A 25669-nucleotide genomic window follows, 5' to 3' on the forward strand; every position below is an offset into this window, starting at 1 on the left:
CCCTCTTGTTTCTTACCGCGATCCTTTTTGCTAAGTGAAGACGCTCGTCAAACTGGTATTCTGAGCAGCGGTTTCATGTAATTAAATCCTACAAACGTTGATCCCTTTATGAAAAAGCATCTGGCAAACCGGTGGAAAACGAGCAGCGCGCCGTCGCACGCGCGCGCACTGTTTTCTTGTTATATTTCGTGCAAGCTAGAAAATGCACGCTCGGGTTGACCGCAAAGGATCAACCTTTCGGCACGGAGGTGATGCTCCGGCAAGGATTTTCAGAGTCGCCTCCGGAAACCTTTCGCCTGGCGCGAATCTTGTTAGCCTTGCTTTCGCGCGCTGGTTAATTCGACGAGCGTATACTTACATTAAAGTAATTGACAATTTATTTGTATGTACGCAATTCGCATTTATCTATCAAGAGTAATCAGTAATATTATTTTTAACCTGAATATTGTGCACGTTTAATTCTAACTGGTTGACAGAGAACATTCCGATTGATCTGAATTCATAAAATATATCGGATGCATTTTTATTTGTAGAAAAAACGTATGATTTTACGCAGAAAAACCGTAACGTTAATTTACAAGGTATTGACTATTGATAAATGTAGAGAAAATTGCTGAAAACACTGATTGACCGCTGAAACGAACATTTGAAAAATATTGGACAAAACCACACGCGATAATAATGTATCGTCCAAATTTTCCATGTGCTCGCGGTTTGACGTGAAAGGTAAATACAACCAAAACTAATATTTAGCGCGCGTTACGGCAATTAGAAAAATTCTCGTGCATGTTTCCACAAGACAACACATAAAGCGTTACTCGATATCGGAAAAATAATAAAACGTCACATCCCGAAATATTTCTATCTATTTTTTTGTGGGAAAAAAATCCAGAAGTAATCGCGTGAATTGTCGAAAAAAAAAGTTCAGCCAAACGAACGTTTATTCTATATTATACAAAAAGAATTCTGCGGTTTTCTTCATTTAGAAACGAGTAGAAATTTAGCGATTTCTTCTTTAATCTTAACTTTATCAAACAGTACTACATGTCTAAAGTTTATTAAAAATTATGCAACTTAAGAACAGTTTTTTTAACAACAAGTTTAGCCGTAGAAATTAGGGTAAACCGTGAAATAATTTAAAGACGTAAGACACAAACTTTCGTCAAGTTGTACGAGGCGGGCACGAAAAGAAAGAAGATCTCGACTTTGGTTGTGAGAAAGAGCATGAAATAAATCGTGGAAAGTCATAGGTCACGCCGTGCAACAGATTGAATGGATTTCTTCGCGGATTCAACGCGAGATTCGTCCTAAGAGGAATTTAGCGTTCTCGACCGAAAGATGCAAATCCGCGGAAAACCGCCGCCAATGTGAGAATTTCTCTAAACCGGAATCCGAGGTATCTTCTTAGACAAGGCAAATTTCATGCCGAAGGAACCACGGAGGATAGCAAGGAATTGGCAAAAATGCAAGTGCTGCTCCTCTCCTTCACGAAGGAATTTCGATCTGAGAATAACAAATTAAAGCATTTCCTTTATTTTTTCGGCAAAAGAGAAACAAAGGTGGAATTAATATCGAGAAAAAATAAAGCAATACAGGACATCACGTCGCGTCGCCAGGAAATCCGAAATATATTTTCTTCGGAAGCGGAAAATTATTTCAGCCGAATGCTCGCAGCATTGCCAGAAGTAAAACGTTCAGAAAGAAAAATTTGCTACATCTTCACGCATGAACAAAAGCGCAAAAGGAAACCAAAGAATTTGGAAGTCTTCCAGATGGAAGCATAGTGCAAGTCACTCGATTTCTTTCAAAAGTTTGCAACCTAGTTATAAATGATATGAGATTCTGCAATAAAACTAAATAAAAACAATTACGCATTTCAATGAATTAAAATATCAATGTAACTGCCTGCACATATATCTCTCGTACTAAATTTATATACCTATTTGACAAGCTTTCGTTTTCAGAATTGATACCTACATTTTTTTTTAAGAGCAAGTCGCTTTTCCTGGAGTACCAAAATCGTGAAAACTGTGGAAACTGCGCATCCCAAAAACGTGCAGAAATTCGCAGGATCAACCGCATGAGAATTCGACGGGAGAAAAAAATCACAAAGTCCGAGTGGAACTTCTCTGAAATTGTCGGACGGAGAATTGCCGGCGAGGACTGCTCTGGTCAGAATCCCAATTTCGGTCGGAAAATTCGGACAGAAAGGTATTCCGCTTTCTGTGTTGAGTATTCCGCTCGGGCACGAGCGGGATTCATTATCATCGTCTCCCGCCGTCTCGCGGCTGAAGACATCATCACTTGGAGTGATTTAAGCTTCGCGCTCGCGCGTTTTCGAGTGCACGAGAGGAGGGGTAAGTACGCATTAAAACGGAATGTCCCGCCTGAACTGATTTGCAAGTTTCGCGTTCCTCATCCGGCCCGCAGCCGGCGCGGAAACCAACCTTCTCCTGTAATCCATTGTCCCCACTTCATAATTCAATGACTTTCGGAACTACGTTTCCTGGACTATTTCCTCGACGGGTCTTCTGAATGTTTTATGTGATTTTAAGATTACCGTGGTGGTGGTGGCGATGGTGATGGTGGTGGCGGCGGCGGCGACCGGCGCGGCGATAGCGCGCGATACGCTTTTACCGTAATTGGATCTAAATTCTGGAACGGATGAACGGAGTCTAATAATAGCCTCACTTCTCGAACGCGGACTATTATTGTATTGGAGTCAATGTGTTATCCTATTATAGCGAGTTTATAAAGGTAGAGTATCGAGAGGAGCGCCAGCAGCAATACGAAATAATTTATAACACTATAACACATATCCGCATATCCTGCGATGATATTAGAACAATACAAAAAGATACATAACGCTTGTGGTATAAAATAGTAATAATTCATTTATAAAAATGTAATACAAGTTCAAAAGTTACGAGACCCAGTTAAATGGAATATTCAATACATGCAGCATGCATTGTTATTGATCCTTTTTCCGAGATGACGCACTTCATTAAATATAGAACATTCGACTGGAACGCGACTGAAGAAAGCAATACGAGCGATTCGTGCGAAGCAGAGGCGACTGCTTGACTTGCAAAGAGGAAAATCAAGCCGTACGATTACCTATTTCAACGAAGCATGTTCGTATGAATTTCATTTCAACTCCCAATGCGAGCTTCAAATCGATCGACTGCGGAATCTTTGATGTTAAAAAGGCGTAAAATAAAATACGCGAGATATCATTCAATGGAAATACTTACGCGTGTATATTAATTATGCAATATTTTTTAATAACTAATGTTTCATTAATTTCTATTTAGAATTATCTCTCAAAATTACTTTATCATTACCCGTTTTGTAATTTTCCGCATAATGTGAGGTTTCTATTATATATTAATTTACGAAATATGCTGGTGTGCAAAATAATTGAAGCTTATTTAAGTGAATTCGTAATAATTAATATATTTGTAATAATTAATATAAAAAATTAGTTTACATTCAAATAAAATAAAATCTGAAATAAAAGGTATTATAAAAAAAAATGTTTTTTTCCTTTCCCTGTAAATTAATTATTAGGTAATATTGTATCTCTGTGTAAATTAATTGATGGGGATTGATGTGGAATAACTTTTAGATCGTTTAGATGTCTTTGCGAATGTTCTCAAATGAAACAGATTTAAATGCAGCCATCAGAGCTAAGTGAAACGGGCCATTTGGTTTCGGAAAGAGCGGAGAAGCCAAATGTATCCGAACGCTGATGGCGTGTTTGGATACGTACTTTCGAAACGGTTCCCACCCAAGAAAAGCACAATGTTTCGAGATTTATACGGCGTAAATAGCGAAAGATCCTGTGTAAACGCCGGTGTTTCGTATATACGCGAGTTCCCGTACGTGACAAGTGCCTTAAGTAATGGTAAACATAGACGGCGCGGTATTGTACGCGGGGTTCGGCTTCAAGGCACGTTTTCGCCATCAATAGCGACGCTGCTCATAAATGTCCTTTTAAATCTTTCGCGCGAAAGAACGGGAATCTAATCCGCTCTCGTGTTAACCGATGTAATGAGGACCTACACGACAATTACGCTTCGTGTCACTGATTAATTTTGATTGATTAGTCTTATGAATATGTTATTACTGCGTTAATAAGTAACTAAGAATCGAGAATACTTTATTTCTAATATTTTACGTTGATGACGATTAGAAAGAAAAAGAGAGAAATTACGTAAAATATTATATAAATTTAACGGACAGAATGTTAAAAATCAAGAAATTTATTATGAATCTCTCGGCAAAGGGAGATAAATATTAATTTATACAATTCTTTGTAACGTTTGTAACTCATCATGTACACGTTTATAACAAAATACATGCAATTTAATTCAGCATTATTTGATTACATGAATATAACGAGGGAAAATATGTTTTATTATCTTATTGCAGTCATTGCATTATACTTGACGATTTAAACAAGGTAAATTACTTTAATCATATAGGATTATTACAAAAATTAATTAGCTGACGGATCACGTACGGGAATTATTTGGCAATAAAAATTTCATATCGCGACTTTCCGTCGTAGACGGAAAGACCGATGTAAGCATAACTGCTAAAATGGCAAGTCCGCCAATATTTCAGGGCGATGGCGTTTCCGAGGGAAAGTGTCTGTCTGCTGGTACGGCCGTTTCTTCTGATATACGCCCCCATTTCGCAGTTTGACGGGAAAGAAGCGGGCGGAGTGGCTCGAATGCGACTGACAATAATTTGTCAAGTCGGCCACTCACGACTTCTTACATCGTTCCCTCGGACAAAGAGAATTTCGCTGGAAGAGCAGAGATTTCCCGTCTGTGAGCTTCTTGCCCGTCGCGTTTCCGCACGTCGTCGCGCGACTCGAGATTTCATAATTGCGCGAGTGCATTAGAGGAGCGTTTCCGTCTCGCAAAATTGCACGCCATTTGGAGAGCGTCGCGAAAAATTCGCATAAAATATATCGAGAGGTTCCATGGCGTTTCTTTCATGACGTGGCGTTGCATTTGGCAACGAGCGACATATATGCATTTGGATCCGTATTAATAGACTATAAATTTATGGATCGCGCGTTATTATTATCGTTATAAACACAAAATAATTCATGTGCGTATATACGAATTTCATATCTCAGTTTAAATCGTTTGTACCAATAATATTTATCAGTACTAATAAAAAAAGATAATTGGTTGTGTTAATATGTCATGTAAATACGTTCAAAATTTCAAACGTTGTTTATCGACGAATTAAATCTGATTATCTTATGTACAGAATTTTCCGTATGCTTTCACACATTATTTTGTTTTTATTAGCAAAAATATTCATTATATTTGTAATTTTAATCAAACTGTGTATTTAATTAAACTTGTCTTACAATGGATTTATTGAAAATGCAATTTCCAGTGATTTATCAATCGCATCATACGTATTTTCAGTTATTAAACGCGATCGATAATTGTCACATATTCTGATTCCACACGAGGTGCCTTCCTAGATAGCTGGAAGGTGCAACGCGACGACATGACACATTTGCAATGTAAGTATTAATATTAGATTATGACCACACAGAACTTGGACTTTGTATTCAACTGGATTCAACTACTCAAGAAGCAAACGGGATTTGAGTTTAATTAACGCAGAATTTAAACGAGGCCCGCAAGCGAAAGACGTCACCGCGAGGACTTAAGTCTCATCCTTTTCTGCACGTATTCATGTTCTCGGAGGAACGGTCAGTGACCCGGATGAGCCGCTGAAACCGCATAGAAGATCAAAGACGAGATTTGAGAGAAAATCTCGACCTCGATGATTTTACAGGAGTTGAAAAATGCATTTTTTCGCAAAAAAGCCATACGTTTCTTCTGTTATCGTAATGTTTTAAATATCCGTACTTTCTAGTAAAAAATTTTTAAACGATTAACTAATGAATGATCAAAATTCAAGAAAGAAATTTCAAAAAGCTTTCCGAATTTATAAATTATATTAAGCTTTCTAATTTATACCAAATCGTTTTAGATAAATTTTACGAAATAGTTGCAATCTAAACATGTTACATTCTTAAATAAGAATCAATATAATTACGAAAGTAAACATGCGTGAATAAAGAGAGACATTACATATTGACATTAATTGCGCTATTAATCACGCAATCGGGAAATAGAAGCGTAATATTGAAATAGAATCTCTGTTGTATGATCTATCGCTTTCTTTTTTTTTGTCATATGCTCTGAAAATGGAGCTTAAATGGATATTCGATAAATTTTCAACGTTTTACATTTTTCCATTAATCGGAAGGCAACATTCTACTCGTCGTACTCTTTGAATATAAATACGAAGCACCATTTTGTTCCCATTGTGCTTTTATCATCGTGTTTTACGTCCTACGTACGATGCTTCATTTCAACCATCAGATAGTGATTTTATTTCTTCGCGCGCGGGACCGATTTTCAGCGTAAAACCGAAACGGATGTAGCGGATGTAAAACGCGTCATCGAGATGCATAGATTTTCCACTGTGCGATAAATAATTTCTCGATAATTGATGCCGTGAATGTCACGTTTATAGCGCATCGATATTCATTTATCACCAATTGTCAAGCAATATTACAACGTCGCACAATAAAGTTAACGTTTATTGTTGGAAAAATCTATCAATAATTCTATTTTCTCAACAACATTGCAAAAAATTTCTGAAAGAATGTTTGTTTCGAGCTTTATTCAATTTCGAGGAAAATTTATAGCAAAATACATAAAAGTACGGTCATCCAGAATATTTATAGGTAGAATAAGAATATGTATTTCAATGGCATGAATCGCTCCTATCCCATCAAACACAATCATTCTTTGTAAACAATCAGGATCGAATTATCATGCCGCGCAATTAATCATTTCTGTAAATTCCATTAGCGATTTATAAACGACGAGTATTTATCGGAATATATAGGTTATTCATAATAAACATTATTTCATGCAATTTCTTTGTTTAAAATAGAAGGGGTACAGCAAATGTAAATTACAAATTATTCTTTCATACGAACGATTATATCTCTTTAGCAATAAATAATGACAAATAAATTACTCACCCATGTGCTCCGTGCATCAGGCTTCAGGCTTCCTCCTCCTATCAGATTCCTTCATTACACACACGTACTCATACACACTCACAGCACTCGCGGAAATTCGATTAGTATTACGATTACGCGTACGTGATACTATAACTATCAGAACATGACAATCGCGCGACACTTTCATTAATCGTAAGCGACGATCTTACGTTAAAATAACACAAAAGAATTATAACCACGCGACGCGAATTATAACCTACAACTCATTCAATATTTATTATATTTCGTGAATTATCGTAGTGAACAAATCTTATTAAATATTCAAACGAGTCTTGCTACGAGTATATCTTACGAGTGTATCTTGCCTTCGCCGATATTAAATAAATTTCGTCCGTTTTCGCGGATCGATCAAGAGCGCGAAGCAACGCGCAGATCGTCGGGGTGAATTGTTACGAGGACCTCGCGTGACGTATCGCCTTTATCAACTAATTTAATTATTTCGAAAGGTAAGAAACACTTAGTGTTTACAACCTGCACTAGTACGCGCCGGTCGTTACCTGCGCGACACGCGCCGCGCGGTCCCCGCGGGCCCCGCGGCGTACGCGGTACGCGTCATTGTTTACGTCGCTCGAGCAAGGACAGGAACTCGCGCGGGCGGTCGCGGGGTGGGGCGGCGGTGCGAGGCGCGCGAGCCGCCCCGCGTATCGTCGACCGTCGTATTATTTACCTTATTACTCTTCGAGGCACGACCGCGACAGGTATTGGAACGCGTTGAGCGCGATTATTCTCCACGATTATTACATTTAACAACTACGCGTCTCACGCGGTTAGTTAATTAAAGACTCGTAAAAGCGACGGCTGTACAAGTGTGTTTCTCGAGGCATTCGTAAAGCGAAACGAACGGCTAAGGCCGGTATTCATAATCGGTTCTCATATTTCAAGACCGTCAATCGACTGTGAATACCCGCCTAAGAATCAGTCGAATGCGATTGGCTCTTATTTTTTGGACCAACCAATCACATTCGGCTGGTAGTTTCGGACGCTCAGTAAGCGACGCACTGCCGAACGCACTTGTCTTTCCGATTGAGATTCACTGGCGGCAATAATTCGTTTAGTGGTACTTTGACACGAATGTGTCTAACATTGCTGAATTTTACGCCGTTTTCGCCAACTGGAGCACGCAGCAATACGTAAGGACGTAGACTGCCGGGCCTGATTCAAGTGACGCGAAACCGTGTGATGTATCGAGAGCGTTTACCGATAATTAACTTCAAGTGCAAGGGACGAAACGGCGTACGCTGAAGTACGCTCGGGCTGGCTCGGGCGTGTACGCTTGTATTTCGTGGAGGTTACAAATTCTCTCGCACTCGGCTTTGCGGCATACGACGCGCGTTATTGTTTCACGTTGAAAGTCGCGTTTTCCGGTCATTCGACACTTGGATGAAAAAACAGGTATATTTAGTAGCGCAAAGTTTTGCTCCGCATGTCGTATAACTTTTCGGAATACGATCGCGCAATTGGAGCGCGATCCGAAAGACGAGCCGCGATGAAGTAAATGAATGATTTATAAACGTATCAGAACGAGCATTCATGGAAATCTATATTATCTCAAACGGTTTATTGATCTAAAGTAGAAACCAACACGACAGATAGAAATTATTAATGATTACGATATGAGTCTCGCATTTTAATATTCGTCAAGCATGCGAAGTGGAGTTAAATCGGTATTTTTATCATTTTTCTAAACTTTCTACCGTTAAAAATTTGTCCGTTACGTTAATTTGCGAAATACATCAAGCGACTTGCAGCCTCGTGCGAGCGTTAAATTTTTATTGCGTTATTTCGTTGTAATGTGATAATATAGCATCGCTTACGATTTACGCCGAGAGTGTCGTAAAAAGTCACGCGCGATCGTTATACCATGATAATTAATATTTCACGTAATAATCGTAATTAATCGTGTTTTCGCGAGTGTTGTATCTGTGCCACGAAGGAATCTGAGAGGAGGAGGTGGCTCGGGATGCATCGGGCAACGGCGGAGCAACCATGAGGTGAGCAATTTATTTATTACACTCTTTATTGCTTACGAAATTAATTGCTCATAATTATTTTAAGCGCGCGCAACAACTATTTTTTTTTTCATATTAATTATTTTGGAAATGTTGCTACAATTCGAATGTATTTGTATTTTACAGATTGTCGTAACTCAACTCCGTCGCTGCGCATCGTACCGGTAAGTTATAAATATTTTATTTTAATTTTAGGTAATGGATCTTGAAATTTGTATGTAATACACATAATATAAAACTGTGTGTAATGGTATAAAGCATATGCAATGTATGTAATGCATGTATCAAATTTTAATGGCACAAAAATAATACATATAATATTATATAGATTCTTTACCTTAAAATGGATGGGCTGTAGAGCAGATTAAAGCTAATGTATAATTCCAGACCGGATATGCAAGCATGATACACACTCAAACAAAAAAGAGAAATGAGTCTATTGAATTATTAATGTTATTTCGTCCTCATAATGTGCCAGCTTTATTTTAATCATTCATAGCCTATCCATTTATTGATAAATTAATAACTTTATTTAAATCTACGTGCAACGGTTAACATTTTTTTATTCTTAAATGCAATTATTCACGATATCAGCTGATTGCTACAGTGGCGCAATGCATATGAAAAATTAAAAAAATTAAATTAATCAATAAAAGTTAATATTATTTATAGCTCTATAAATATCTAAGAGAGATTAAAAATTAATAGGCACGTAAACGTAGCAGCGTTGTAAACTCCACGCGACGGCATTAGCCAACTTTTATCGCTTATAATTCGGAAATAATTGCAATCCCGATATTACTAGGATTTTCGACTCTAATTAATTTCCGGAATAGCGCGGCTTTCCTCGTGTTCCCCATATTTACGTCGGATTTTGTTTGACAAATCGTTTGAAAAACCGTTCAAACAGCATAAAATACTCGATTTTATTATTAATGTCGTATGGTATGGTTTTATGGTTAATGTTATACTTGAGCGGTAATTACGAGATATTACCTATTGTAAAAAAGTGTATTTATAAAAGTTCTACTTTTATTAATGTTTTAATTTATTCTGTTTTAATTTATTCCAATATAATACATCTGTGATTACATGTGCCAATTCTACTTTAATTTATCTTTGGAAAGAAAAGCGCTCCGATTAAATAAGAAACGATTAACAAAAAAATGAGGAGCCACCTTAAGAAAATTCATATGAGTCCGGATTATTCTGTCAACCGATCGGCTTTGTGGAAAAAGTATAATAGTTGGTAAAAAGGTAGAGCAAAATGTCAGACATGAATAGAGAAAATGAATAAGGCATGGTAAAGGCGGTCATTCAAACGCAAATTACTCCCGGCTCCATTTCCATTTTGCAAATAAAGCGTGGCGAATCTTACCGGAAATAAGAACGAGCTTTCGCGCGGGTGTGCATGTTCTCTCTTGCTTTATCTAACCGCGCTCATAAAATTGACTTTTTCTATCGGATTTTCTCCTTAGTTACCTTTTATTTCTATAACATCTTTTAAAAACTTAATTAATGAAAAAAAATTAATGCAAAATATAATTGAAAAAGACTTAAATCGTATTAATAAAATTTTGCGACGACTTATCAATTATATTCAAACAAGTAAACATTAAGCAAATAAATAGCTATCAATTTAAAAACTTGAAATAACAATTTATTTTCTTAAGTCTTTGTATAAAAATAGTCGCTTAAAAAGGGAATTGATTATAAAATTTATTAAAATTTTATTATATTTCATTAAAATTAAAGTTACAATTTTTTGTATTTTTTTTAAGAAGAAATTAATCTTAAATGAAAAAATTAATTTTACTATTATTTGCTATTGTTCTTTCTTTTTCTTATAAAATTTTAGCATTCGTGAGATTATTTACAAGATTTTGGCAAGTGAAGATGAAAATTATATTATAGAACAGTTTACTAATAATATTTTATTAAATTAATTCTTTTGCCGAATATTTTTGTCGGATACCCGCTATTGTTGCGTAATACGGTCCTCGATAGAACCAACCATTCGAACACATTTCCTAATTGGCAGCTTTTTTCCACCGTAATTGGAAACGGTCGAGGAGTTTCCCCGTGAAGAGATCTCGAATTGGAAAGACATGGAACGGGGAATAGAAAGAAAACCTTCGGTAACGAAAAGCATCCCTATAGCTAGAATCAAAATGAAAAAAATTGAACCTTGCCGGATATATGTGCGGCATAAGTTATTGTACCAGTACGTGGCAGTTTATCACTTCTGACAGATAGAATTGCGTATGATATCGTTTGTCATAGAAGCTTTTTCGCAACATCGATTGCCAACTACTTTATTTTTCGCCGATTAAAACGTTTAAGATTTATGAGCCTGTGGATTTTATTAGTAGGTATATAGCAAATTTTTATCTTTTAAAATCGTGTAATTTTATAAACGAACATACTTTAAATTTTACATATATATTATAAATAATTCGTATTTGTTCATAATACACAGACACATTTAAACAAAAGAAACGGACATCGTAATAGCAGTATAAACAAATATTTATAGAAACTTTCAATGCTTATGATGTGATAAAAAAACCTACATAAACTTTTCATATGAAACAATACATAAAATGCAAAGGAAAAATATAAGAAAGGAAAGGAATAAAAAGATATCTCTATCGCAAAATTCTATTCCACAGCTAATATACACAGTATTTTCTTTCTTTTTTATAAAACTATTAATTTTCCTGGCTTTGAAAGAACGATCAATTTTTATTAATTAACAAAGGAATATGTTTTGATGCATTTATTCTTTTTACTTCAGATTTAATTTTAATAATTGTAGAAAGTTACCGTTCAATTATATTAACGTTAAATTTTTTGAAACAAAATCAAAATAGATTTTCTAAATTATTCTAATATTATCACAAAAATTGTTACTATATTTAACTAAATAATATTATGTATATTTTAAAAGAAAAGAAGCGCATATTATTTTAGCTCTCTTTTAATAATAGCTCTCTTAAATATTTCTTTCAATTATGTTTTTAAAACATTAATTTTGTCGCGGTAAATTAGACAAAAGTCCTTAGAAATTTTATTCTTGGTTAATACCATCGCAAACATTTTTCTGCGAGAAAGCAACGAAAAAGAAAGCAAAAGGAATAAAGAGAGTCGTAGTCTGCGGTATTTTCACGGGGAATAAAAATTCACGGTATTCAAAGTTAACTGACCGTATACCGCGTTACATCTGCCAAATGATTACGAATACAGAGGTATCAGCGACGCGCCAGAGAGATACTTTTACACGCATTTGGATGCTATCTTCACTCGTAAAGCGCGACGTAAAAAAAAATTCGATCCGGGTCATATCAGCATCGGCAGGACTACTCCCGCATCTGTAAATTTGTTTGTGCGCGCGCGCGTATACGTGTGTGTATGTGAACGCGTGCGCAATAAAAGCCGTTTTCGTTTAACGACCAACCGTTTCAGTATTTTGAAATGTCGTGGAAATGACGTAGCGAAGCTTTCTTCGTATTTATACTCGAGTTTCGCTCGAGTTTAATGAGCTCGACGAGTCGTGAAAAGTTCATTCCGTACATCCGTAAAGTACTCAATTTTAAAGACCGAGCGTGATGATACGCGAACTTCACCTGCGAAACTCTATTAATTCAGTGAAAACAAGTGTTTTCGCACAGGCAACTAGGAAACTAAACTTCATCAAGTATATCGCATCAATTTGCAGTTAAATATATAATATTTGCAATTTAAAACGAAATAGAATACCAATTACAAATATGTAGTATACTGATTATTGTAAATAAAACAGAATAGTAATTTCAATAACTTTGAGAAACTAAATAGATATTAAAAGATTTAAGAGTTAATAACTTATTTATATAATTTGATGTTTTTAGTCGAACATAGCCAAATAATATATTTAAATAAGATTTTTTATCCATGCGTCAAAGATTATTTGTCATCTCTAAGCCGTTTAAACTATTACAGTTCAAAATTTCAAGTTTTAATACAAATAAAAATGATAAAAATTTGTATAACCGTCGCGATCGTTTTAATCGTTGCCAGTTGGAAACGAAATACGAATTTCATCAGCGAGTAACGTTTTTAGCCAGTAAGCTTGTAATCCGAGATATATTTTTAGTATCGTTAAATAAATCTCTTGATGGTGCAATATTGCGTATAAAATGTACGAGATCAAATAAAACATGCATCACATTCAACGACGTGTTTGATGATTTCAAAAATATCCGCGCGTCCATAAAATCTCTATGAAACATTAATGGCGATCACGGGTCCGGCGAGTGATTTATTCATGTGAGACGTCGGTGCGTTCCGGGCACATCAAATGTTTAGTTTCCAATAAAAATTCAATTTTCAATCTTTCGAGGAGGAGGTAACGCGATACCGCACACACGGCCGCGGCCGCAACCGTCGCCGGTCGCTATTCTTAACGTCTGCAAACCTCGCGGCGAATTACGATAGTGTTCGTAATGTAAATGTTTGAACTGCGGGCGAAGTACACTCGCTATGCGTGTGCACTCGTGAGATGTGAGAATGGTTGTTCTAATGGCTCCGAAATTGTATAGAAAGTTTATGGCGCCTCGCCGAGATCTCGTGAAAGTTTCACGAGATAAAGCTCGCGTCGCCGAAAGCTCCATCATCGGCAATTCTATAAATACCGGTAATTATTTCATAGCTTGCAGCAGCAAATAATAAATAAAGTAAACTCCAATAAAATAAGGAAAAGTAAAGTAACATTTATGTTAATATTTAATTTAATTTAACTTATTCACTGCAAAAATATTAAATCAAACAGTAATCTTATTAGTTCCGGAATACGGCTTTAAATTAAAGTTTATTTTGTCAATAGTAAATTGATTATATTCATTTTTTATCCAACGTAGAGATAAGGATTAATTAAACTGAAATATATGGAACATAAAGAAGTTAGAAATAGAATTTTTTAATTTATTATATAAAGTTGTTTATAAAATAACATAACAAACAGGGAGCTGAAGAGTTACCATAATTACTTATATTTTACTATGCAAATTACTGAGTTGTTCTCTAATTAATGTGACGTGATATTAAAACTGATCAATGTAGTACAATGAAGAATGTAGCGAATGTAACGTTGGAAGTCGCGTTGCAGAGGGTTGCGTGTAATTTTGTTTGAAAGCTTCGTGACGAGATAATCCTCACGGGTAACTTCATGGCTCCAAACTACCTAAAATACGAAGCGCCTCCCAAGACTATGTAAGTTCCTGTAATCCACGTCACTTCGTGTAATGTAGCGTCATATTATGCGCGAAATATGTTACCACACGGGACGAAGCTATCACTATCGCGGAACACTTCAAAGAACTGCTTGTCGGCATGATAGATGCCAGATTGCAATTTAAACGTTATCACGCTATACTGCGAAACACCCGCACACATCCAAATTTTTTCATTATTCTTCAACGTAATTGCTTCATTTTGCTATTCGATATGAAACATTCTATAAATTTCTATGATTGTCTCGCGGAACATATTGTGCATGGCAATAATATAGCGTTAGCAAATAGTTCGTTAAAATTTATTATTTGCATCGATGAATGATATACGAAAGAGAGTAATGCTACATACCGCTACGTATTTTAGCAATAATAATAAATATTATTTCCACCTACATTTTTTATTTATCGTATAGAAAATGTGGGAATATTATAAAATTCTGGTTACTACCTTCGCGCGGTACGCCCTCCGATATAGCACAACGCACGTACGTCGAATTTACTAAAAATACGGTATCTTAGTGGCAATAAAAGCTACACTGCGCTGCATTGTGAAGGCAGACTATAGTTGAGCAGAAAAAATTGCAAAAACGTGCGTTGTTTTTCAATTTTTATCTGTATATCAAACTAGTCGAACGATTAAATACTGCAGTTTGAAAATTGTAAAAAAAAGAGGGATCTCTGGCGAGAAAACATCTCACACAAGCGATCAGACTGAACGTTCTCATCAACGTTCGACGTGTAATAGACAATATGCAAATGTTAGATGGGAGAAAATGGAGGAACGGAATATTCGTTAATAATCTGAAAGAGAATAGAGATCGAAAAATCACGCGTTATTTCCGACTTGATATAAATATAAATCAACGTACCGATATCGTAAATCAACTGCTCCTGCTTCTATCTATATTTACCTGCTTTTCCTTTTATGCATTGTATCACGTTGCGAACCATCGTTCTATTATAGCGGATGTAGCTCGTGCGGCAATAATTTTTCGTTAATGCTGCACACACCGGTGTGTTAACGCGGATCGCCATGAAAAAGTATTCACTATTGTTTAATGCATGTACCAGCGCTGTTACATTTTGCTAACTCAAATAATGTGTAGCTGACAATGAGTTGTAGACATTATTCAGATTTTTGGTAAGCGGGGGAAAAAAGCACCAGAGTTTTGTTTTTATACCTTTCGATGAAGTAGCGTTTAATACTGCTCTGCTATCGAATATTTTCGAAATAAATCGCCGTTACAAATTGCCGTTGTTTTATATCTTAATTTTACAATCTAATATTTTTATTGTACTAATGATAACGATAAGTCTCTTGATTATGAGATAAAATCCACTGTTTAGACAAAAAGTTACTCTCTATAAATTTCCTGGAGCCACTTGAGTGGCAGTATTTTCACTTTTTTGGAGTGAAATTCACTCCAAAAGAGTGAAAAGTCACTCCAGAACATTTAGAAAGTAACTTTTGGCTATTTTGTATGAACTATTACTATACTTTTGCGTTGCGAACTGAAAGTACGTAATATCAATCGCAAAGGTCGCGTCGGAGAACACGGGAGTGAATCACGTCCAATCGTTTCGGGAAAATCAGCAAACTTTCCCTCAATCCTACCGATGCAATTATCCGAAGTTCCGGTTTCCGATTAGCCCGTTTGACTCCCGGATATTTCGTAGGTTAACTTTTCCGCGTAGACCGCGAACCCAGTGACCTCCTTCCGCTTTTATTGCCCGCATTGCAAATTGGCGATGTACAGAAAAAAGTATACGTATGCAAAAGTTTCATTTAAATCGCCGAGTGCGTTCAAATAAACCCATCGCGACCGCGCCGTCGAAGCGAAGGTTTGCGCATCGCTCGATTGCGATTTCCAACTCGCTCGCTGGAAATTGTTAGTTATCTGAATAGCATGCAATTTCAATATTATATTATGAGAGTAATGAGTTTCCTCTTGGCTCGGTTCGCCTTTCATTCGTTCGCCCATACATTACTATTATATTACCAAATTGTGTAAGAAAAATACTACAAAACTTTGTTATTAATTTCAGCAGAAATTTATTATTAATTATGAAGCACGTTGGTTGCTTCAGTCTAACGTATTTATATATTATTTCAACTGTTTTATGCTATATTTGAATATATTAAAATGAAATATTTATCACTATTTTAAATTGAAGATAGTACGTTCTTCGATGATTTATGTTTCCATCAAAAAAATGTCTTTTTAATTATTGATTCAAAGAATCACTCTATCACATCTGATCATTATTATTTGCGTAATTTAAGACAGTTTCTGTCTCCTTATTTCAATTGTAATTTTCGCAACTTTTAGCAATGATTCTTCATAATTATTTCCATTAAAATATAAAGTCACGGATCTTTGAAAACGCGAATGATGACAATCTAACCGACCGACAGACAATGCGGAACGAATACATCAGCGACGGTTCGGCGACGAAAGCGCGGAGTGCAAAATCATGGAGGTATCGTGGCTACGCGATATTCGCATACAATGCAGCAGGCGCTGCATTGGGCAGACAATGGTCCTTTTTTCGCTCAAATGGGAACAAGGGTGAAGGGAGAGCAACGTGCGGCGTTAAAGGGAGGACGGACGGCGCTGCGCGTGTACGCCGGTACGTGATAACGTAAATCATACCTCGAAATAGATTCGAACGGTCGATCGGTGGATTGCGATGTTGGCGTGCCATAAACGCTCGAGCACAAATCCGATTTGCTCTGAAATCTTATCTAAAGCCGAGCGCTATGTGCTAATCCTGGCTCATTTCGTATCGCGATTACGTGCGGATTAGTACTTTCGGCGCCATATTCACGGGGCAACAGCAACAACTTTTACAAACAAATTTTTGCAGTGCTAATCTGTGGCTTTTCACATATGATTAACAATTTAAAGTCTCTCATACATGCACATATCATACAAAAAGAGGAAATTTGACATTAATTTTTATTTGAGAAACAAGGATTTTAAATACGTTTATATTAATTTGATTATATTTTCCATGTCATCGTACTCGAAAAAATTTTATCGTATACATTTCCGCGGATATAAATCAAATAAAATCAAACGCAGTGATTTTATTTTATTTTATTGTTATTGAACGTGCAAGGTGACCAACAACGATGGCGATTTTCCAGATGATACGACCTTCGTTTAAACAAAACGCTTAATCGACGAGCGGGAACGGCCCGATGAAATCGTGATCAGTACGCGCAATGCACCAGCAATCATTGCGCTCGCGATTCGTTTGCTAAACGAATTTGGAAAGAGGACAGACACGAGTATTGTCCGACGTTGCTCACGTTAAATACGCCGGTTTAATTACCTATTGAACGCTGTAAACGAAGTTTGGTCGTACAGATGTTGACAATGGATTCGTTTACTCGAGCGCGCACATAAATCACAGCGATGTCCCAGAATTATATCCATTACGATTATAAAATTTTATCACTTTTGCATTATAACGGAGCTTATTAACAGGCCGGAAGCCATATAGCTCAATGATATCGCCGTCGCGCGTGTTAGCAGAATGAAAATTCCGATTTTCATTAAGTGTCACTGGTTTCAATTAAAATAGGATTTTCAATTTCCTGACGGAATATCAATTAGGTACCAATTTTCCAACGACAACGTCCTGCTCCCGTTCCGCTAAGGGAAAACCCTGATTTCGATTCCGCTTTAATTACATCTGCCCAACACTGATTGCCTATTATGTGCTTCTAGACGAGTCTAACAAGCTTCGAAACCCTCTTAGTGAAGAAAGCTTTTTAGCTACAATATTCTCGATCTCCAATCACTGCATTCAGCATCACTGATACGTTTTTTTACACGATATCTTGCACAATTTAATAAGTTACATGTCGCATAAATTCGACTAGAATTCGATTCAATGCAACTTCTTAGCTTAAATTAAAATTTCGTAATTTGATAAAAATACAGGAATATTTTTTATAATTTACTTTTTCTAAAATAATATTTTTAATATTGAATACTAAAATCATGTAATTAGAATCTATAAATCGATTTCTTTTCATATTATACGTTTAGAGAGAGATTATTTTAACTTTAAAAACGTCAAACAATTGTTAATAGAAGTCTACGAGTAATAAAATAAATTGTGCGTTTTAAACTTGATAAGGATACGTTTCACTTTTAATCGTTAACGTAAAAGTTAGGTATCTTATAAGAGATTTCCATAATTCGGTGAATGAATAAAATATTGCCCGCGAGGGATCTTCCGGGGATTTTTCGCAGAGAAGTTATTCATCCCAAAATCTCTTGCGCGCAATATTCTCGTTTAATTCGATCTTTTAACCATCATCTCTGTCAGATCCGACGGGATTAGTGACGACCCGAAATTCCTTATACCGTTCTCTCGGTTCCCAATCTGCTCCCCCAATCTCACGGGGCATCATTCGTTGGCGCTCACGCGAATTCCAAGGCTTCTCGATTTCGTTGCCTTTGAGTTTATCGAGCGGATAGAATTGTCTGTGTATGCGCCATATCTGTTTCGCGATCGCTCGAGCTGCAAAAATTTTATGTGGAAACTGCAGAAACCATTCGCGAGACATGGTATTTTGGCTTCTATAATAGCCCGTCTCGGAGATGAACTTTGCAGCTCGTAGGTGGACGGTGAACAAGTATGAGAATCGATCGCATCTCAATTCGAATACAAGCAATTTTCTCGTCCTACGCGCTCTTGACGATTATATTTAGCTTATGTATATTCATTTTTTTTTTATTTGCTGCACAATATAAAATTAAAATAAATACTGTTATAAGATGATCAGTAAAATTAAGATGAAAAATAGACATATTACAATTAATCAAAATAAAATTAAATTAAAGAAGTTTAAGCTTTAGTCGTGGTTTTAGTCAGTTTATTTTATATCATTTCTCAATTGCTTTTCTAAATATGTTAACTATTATTATTTCTTAATTACTTTTTTCTTTATTTTTTTGTTTGAAAAATTTATAAAATATCTTTTACATTTTACGCAAATAGCTGTTATGATTAATGCTTTTTGTAAATAAATGTTTGACGAATAATTGCAACATACGCAAGTATATTACGAAAAAATTATAATGTAATCTTCGAGACTTACCTTTCATCTTGGTCACAGATATAAACCGCAGAAAGAACAAAGAGAAAAAAAAAGAAAAAAAGAGTGAGAGCGGAAAGAGTACGTTGCAATCCTTATCGGTAAGGGACAACACGTATAGGTCTAATTAACTTCGCGTCGGTTCCAAGGATTTAATCCTGCAGGAAAACTGTGCGCACCGGAAGGAGAAAATGTTAAGACTCTGCATCTTTCGCAATTCCGTGAAATCGCTCCCGGACAAATTGAAGATTTTCGAAGAACAGACGAAGTGAAGATGTTGATTTAATTTTTTCGCCATTGCTTCGTCGCAGTGAACAGTAAATTTTCTCAGTAAATATTCTAGTCGGAAAACGAGATTAGACATCAATGGAACACAATCGAGATTTTCAGCAATGCGCCCTGTCTGTTAGCTTCAGATTACCCTGTGCAAAATGCGAGGAAACAAGATTAGCGACAAAATTAAAGGTAATTAGACAAACAACTACCGGAAGACTGATAATACCTTATTCTATAGAATTAAAATAAGAAGAAACTACAGTATAATTAATTATGAAGAGGCGAATCCTTATTAGGGACTGACTAATTACGTTCCACTGCTTAATTATCGCAAAATTGATAAAAAATAACTTTGCTATACAGCTTTAATATCATACAATTTTTTATAAATTTTTATAAATGCTAAATTAAAAAGAAAAAAGAAACATATTGCAAAAATTTATATCCATAATAGCCTTCTGCGCTGCAGGATTTTTGTATATTTTAACGACCTCGCTAGAATTTAACTCGAGTGTCGCGACAATAAACGGAAGGCGTAATTATTTCAACAAAATTCTTTATTATTCGATAATGTTACATCAATCATTTCTTTATCAGTAATTAATTATAATCATTATCTATTTTAGTTTTATTAAATATGATTAATATGATGTATTTTTTCCAAAAGTAATAATCATTATAAGAATAATAAAAGTATGCAATACAGTATTTATGGTAATTACTTTGACATTTTCTCTTTTTTACATAGTTAATATTAAAACATTATCAAATTGCCTTCTTTAAAGCATTTCTTCTATATATATCGCATTTTACTTCGTCGAATAGAATATTAAAAAATATATTATATTATTTTTATAACATTGCTGGTGCAATATAGAACATTGATGATTAAAACAGTAAAGCAAAATTATCTCGCAAGTAATTAGCCTTTCAATATGCGCGTTATTTCAATTCCAGCGTCAGTGACTGAATTATAAAGCGACACTTACTGCTCGTTGACAAGTTGTTGGATCGGAGCTAAAAAATAATTACGATGCATACGTGGATTTCACGAATTTAATATCCGCCGATTTGTCCAACGTTGGTTTAAACGCGACGTGTTATTTTCGGATGGTATACGTTTACCAAGCCGCATAATTGCTCGCGTGCTCATCGCTCTTCTCTGCGATTAACCGTTTAATTTATCGCGACAACGAGTGAAACGTTTGAGCACGGCTATCCCAATGATAGTTACGTAAAACGGATGGACATGTTAGAGCCCGAGCAAAGGTAATTTATCGAGCACTTAGTCCCTACAGTGACGTCATTTCTCGGAGCGTGAAAGATAATCTATCATTGTGTAGCCAGACAATCGTGGATCAGGATTTGCTTTCACGATTAAAACAGTTCATTAAGGTTGAAGTAAGACGAATTGCCAGTCTATAGCACATGATCAATATATTCGTTTAAAAAGATACGATCTGACGATTAGTTGGTTCGCTAAATTTTTTTTTTCTGCAAGTATTTCAATATATTTTTTGTGAGAACGTATACGAGAACGTATACTCGTATAAAATATATATGAAACCTTCATGTCGAGAAACGTAAGTTTTAATATTAAAATTGTTTTTTTTTTATATTTCAAGAATAGCGATACCGCAATATTTACGATATCGCAACGTTCGGAGAACTAGAGTTCAAACATTTCAGCGTGCGGGTACTCACTTATATTTTTATCCCTGTATTGCGGCCGCGCATCGCCGATGAAACAGACGAAGAGCACCCACACTGCGAACCAGCACGTTCCCATTTCGACCTGAAATAAGAAGCGATATTCTTGAATAGATTTAATTAAGAATTCAATGGCGCCGCGTATAGTTTCTTTACGACAGCAATATTACCGCAGCTTTGCACGATCCTTTATTCGTAAGTAATAAGGCTATCATGATGCTACGCAGTAATAACATAAAATAAATATTAATAATGAAAGAAATTTAATTATGTCTGAAATTGAAAACTCTTGATTTTCGTTCTTCTTGACTTAATGTACAGCATATCCAATTATAGCTGAGAGTTCTTAAAAGTTTATGAAACCTTGATGGAGTTACATCAAGGTCTTACAATTAGAAACATCTACTTTAAATTTTAAGGTAGCGTAAAACAGTTAGAACAGGATCGATATATATATATATACGTGTGTGTGTGTATATATATGTGTGTATATATACATAAAGCAAGTTTGTTCACTATAAATTCTGGTTTTGCTTCCGCTTTTGCTTGCTGGGAAGGAGAATGTTGTCGTTTCCTTACTTAAACTTATTGTTTCCTCGTTGCGTCCGATCCATTATTGTGGCGGAAAGTTGCCGCCCAAAGGATAAGTATTTTAATTCATAAAAGTTTTAAATTTATATTATTTGAATATTTTAGAATTTAAAATCTTTGATATATAGGTACGACATGTCTTCGATGTCAATAATACCATCCAATTGTTCCGTTATTTTGAACACAACAGATCTTCGGTAATTGTACATCTCTCTCTCGCTTACTTTTGTAAACGATCATTGTCCATTGTGTATAAACTTCATGCAATTTTAATTTTGCCATTAGAGCAAATGTATTCGCTCGCGATCTATAGTTCGGGGGAGAAGATCGATGGTTGCATTCGCACGTTTCTATTATAACTATACGCCGGATCATCGATCCACCTCGTAATCGCTGAAGGGATAATGCGCCTGAACCGTCGAGCCCGGAGACGATCCTTTGTGGCAATCGCGCGGATAATCGAAAACCGAGAGAAAGAGACACGCAGAGTATAGAGATTCACCGCGATGGAGCACAGCTGAATATTTCCGGGTTTCCGGCGGGCGGGCACGAAGATGTTATAAAATATTTCTTTGAGGATTTCGACTGCGGAGATATATATTTCATTCGACAAGCGTTTCCGCGCGGCACGTATTCGGATCTTTGTGTCAGTTTTCGCGAATATCATTCGTGAGCCGAGCGCGAAAAAGTTCCCTCCGCATAAGACGAGAAGGAGGACGACGACGACGACGACGACGACGATGACGATTGCTTTAGCCGTGAAATTAACGGGATTTCGTTGTCACGATAATACCAGCGTGCTTCCGCGTGCGCATTTTATCACCGTTTTTTAAAGAATGCGCGCCGAACGTTCGCTCGCGACGTAATACCAGAACGTCAACTCGAGAACGTCAATCGCTTCCAGACGGTTGAAATCACTCAGCAAATTGCTGGGAAAATCCAAAGATATATAAAATATCGGCTGACATTAACAATTATGTTGAATTTATTAAAAATTTTTTTTCACATTTTTAAATAAAATTTAAATTCGATAACTTGAAATTTGATTAATTAATGATTTTATTTCGTTAATTTATTATTTAAATCTGACCATATCTGCAGTCTGCATACCTATATTTAATAAACTCGAATAAACTCGGATTAGCGTACGTAAAATTAGCGTATCACTAAAGGACAAATAACAGGATCGAAATAAGTACGGGTTCAAATAAGGCACACGTATTGTTATCGGCGTTTTCGAAAAACGTTGCAGCCGTTCTCGCATTTCATCCACTCACATACATTTCGTGAAGATGCGAGGCGGAGTGTGTCCGAAGGACAGACGTCTCCTTTTCCGAAGTAGCGGGTTATATATTCCTTCCGAAGGCTTATTTGTCGAAGGTAGCTGCCCTTTTCCGGGGAAATCCCCAGACGAGCAGCGTAAAAGTTCCTATTCTCCCTCGAAAGGAAAACATAGTCTAGTACTCGGAGAGTGCAGGTCCTCCTCTCGACCCCAGGATCATCTCGACCAAGAGTACACGAATACATGTGACCTCGCATACGCACGTACACACGTTCACACGCGCGCCCGACGGCGAAATGATACTCGCGCGCGAAGTGGCAACCCCCCCCCCCTACCTTTCTTTCCTGGCCTTCGAGGATCCTTCGAACCTTCATCGATCACTATATACCTGCCGGGGTCAACTTCTCCACGTATCTCGTTTCATGGTTAGCCGGCTCGAAAATATTCCCCATCCCTTTTCATCCCGACGGAAAAGGGCGACTTTAGTGCCGCCGTCGGGACGCGAAATTTAGAACCCGTTCTACGGAGGTAAATAAAACGTATTCTCGGGTCGTCGGATCATTGAGTTTCTGAATCCCTGGATTCGCTGATCCCCCGGATTACTTCTCTCATCGTCCGTCAATAAGATACGTACGTGCGAATCATTTTCTATTAGTCAGCTTCTTGGGAACGAAGTGAAATTCTGTTCATCCGAAGTGCATTTGCCGAAGCATTTGCATTTGAATTATTCGCACTTAACCCTAAATATGGTAGTGCGATTTTTCATTTTAGTTACTTAATAAAGATTTTAATTGACGTTATCACAAATTGAAAATTGCACGGCCACTTAAGCAATATATTCAAGTTAAAAGCAGGAACTTCACTAGTAACTGCAGTAATTAATGTTTCGTCTAAGTATCTAAGTACGTTCTTAGTGCTTACTAAGACTTGAAAGCAGTATAATTTCAGTAAGTTTAGTTATCAGCGCAAACATACACTTTGTATATATATCTGTTCATAATAATAAGAACGTAATATGTAAGGCATAAAATATACAAAAATTCATAGCTACAGTTGTCTTTTTTTTTTAGGAATAAAAAAGTATTGCTTGATAAAAGATAGAATTAAATAATAATTCTTTATAAACAATTAAACAGCGTTATTTTCAGTTTAATTTTCTTATTTATAGCATGAAAAATTTAGTTTTAAATCTCGGGTACTAATTAAAAATAATAAACTTTGTTGTAAGCGGCAAAAAACTTCAAGAAGGGAATGAAAGATCAGGCGTGCTTGAGTCGCGTAAAATCTCGAATGAAAACAAATGATAAAAGGAAAAGGAAGTGAAGCGCTGCCAATAGAGTCGACGAAAGTAGAAAGATTTGCGAGACGAATTTCCGCGAGCGACCCTACTGTGTCCGGCTGAGTAATAATTAGGGCTCTTCGTCACTGGGGTGGTAGGCCAACCGGTGCTTCCACAAGAAAGCCCTCCGATCGAACAAACTTCCTTCGCTAAGTAGCTCTCTGGAGATTAAACTAGGTCTTCATTGCAGAGAAATGCATTATCTTAAAGAGTGAGAAATGACGATATGCATACAAACATACACGTATTTATATTCATTCTCCCGGCTATTAAAAACTATATTATTTAAATTATTTAAACTATATTATTTAAATGTATTATAGTTATATATTTTTTAAATATAAAATATATATAAAATATATAGATTGATTACTAGTTTGATTTTAATTTAATTATGAATATCCGTTTTCTATATGTATAAAATTATTAAAGAATATAATAATTAATATATGTATATTGATTCATTATTTCGATATATTGAATTAGTATATAATTGATATTAATTATGTTTAAATTTAAGTCTCAATAGAAACAAGAATCTCGCGGAGTTTAGTAACAACTTTTGTTAATTTAGATAACGCTAGCTTAGTGTGATGGTGATACGTATAAAACAATAGCCGCGAAATAATCAGAGAGATAAGGAAACAGCAAAACAAGGAACACGACAAAACACACCTGGCATGCTTTTAAGCTAGGCAGTATTTCATAAAAAGGATAAAATTAACAAAAACGGATAAAATAAAATTATGACAATCTTATTTGCCTTTATTTTACAAGTATTAATAGCAAACAGACCTTAATTTATTTTTGTAACTTAATTTATTTTATAACAAAATGAATAAAAACATAAGTTTATTTTTATTTTTGCTATTTTCTGACGTTCAATTTTGTGAAAACTGCGCAATGCAGCGAAAATCCAATGAAATCCAACGAAA

At 35.9% G+C, this 25669-nt stretch overlaps 1 protein-coding gene across 1 annotated transcript in view; it reads right to left on the minus strand.

Annotated features, from left to right (window-relative positions):
* LOC105455889 (C-type lectin mannose-binding isoform-like) overlaps positions 1-25669 on the minus strand; it is a 94768-nt gene that overhangs the window by 44595 nt on the left and 24504 nt on the right. The window contains exon 3 of the mRNA XM_011699575.1: positions 21517-21607. Within this exon, the coding sequence (XP_011697877.1) occupies positions 21517-21601 (85 nt within the window). The 5' untranslated portion in view covers positions 21602-21607. The remainder of the gene's footprint in view (positions 1-21516; positions 21608-25669) is intronic.

Source organism: Wasmannia auropunctata, unplaced genomic scaffold (assembly GCF_000956235.1).
Source record: "Wasmannia auropunctata unplaced genomic scaffold, wasmannia.A_1.0 LD336106.1, whole genome shotgun sequence".
Taxonomy (NCBI): Eukaryota; Metazoa; Arthropoda; class Insecta; order Hymenoptera; family Formicidae; genus Wasmannia; species Wasmannia auropunctata.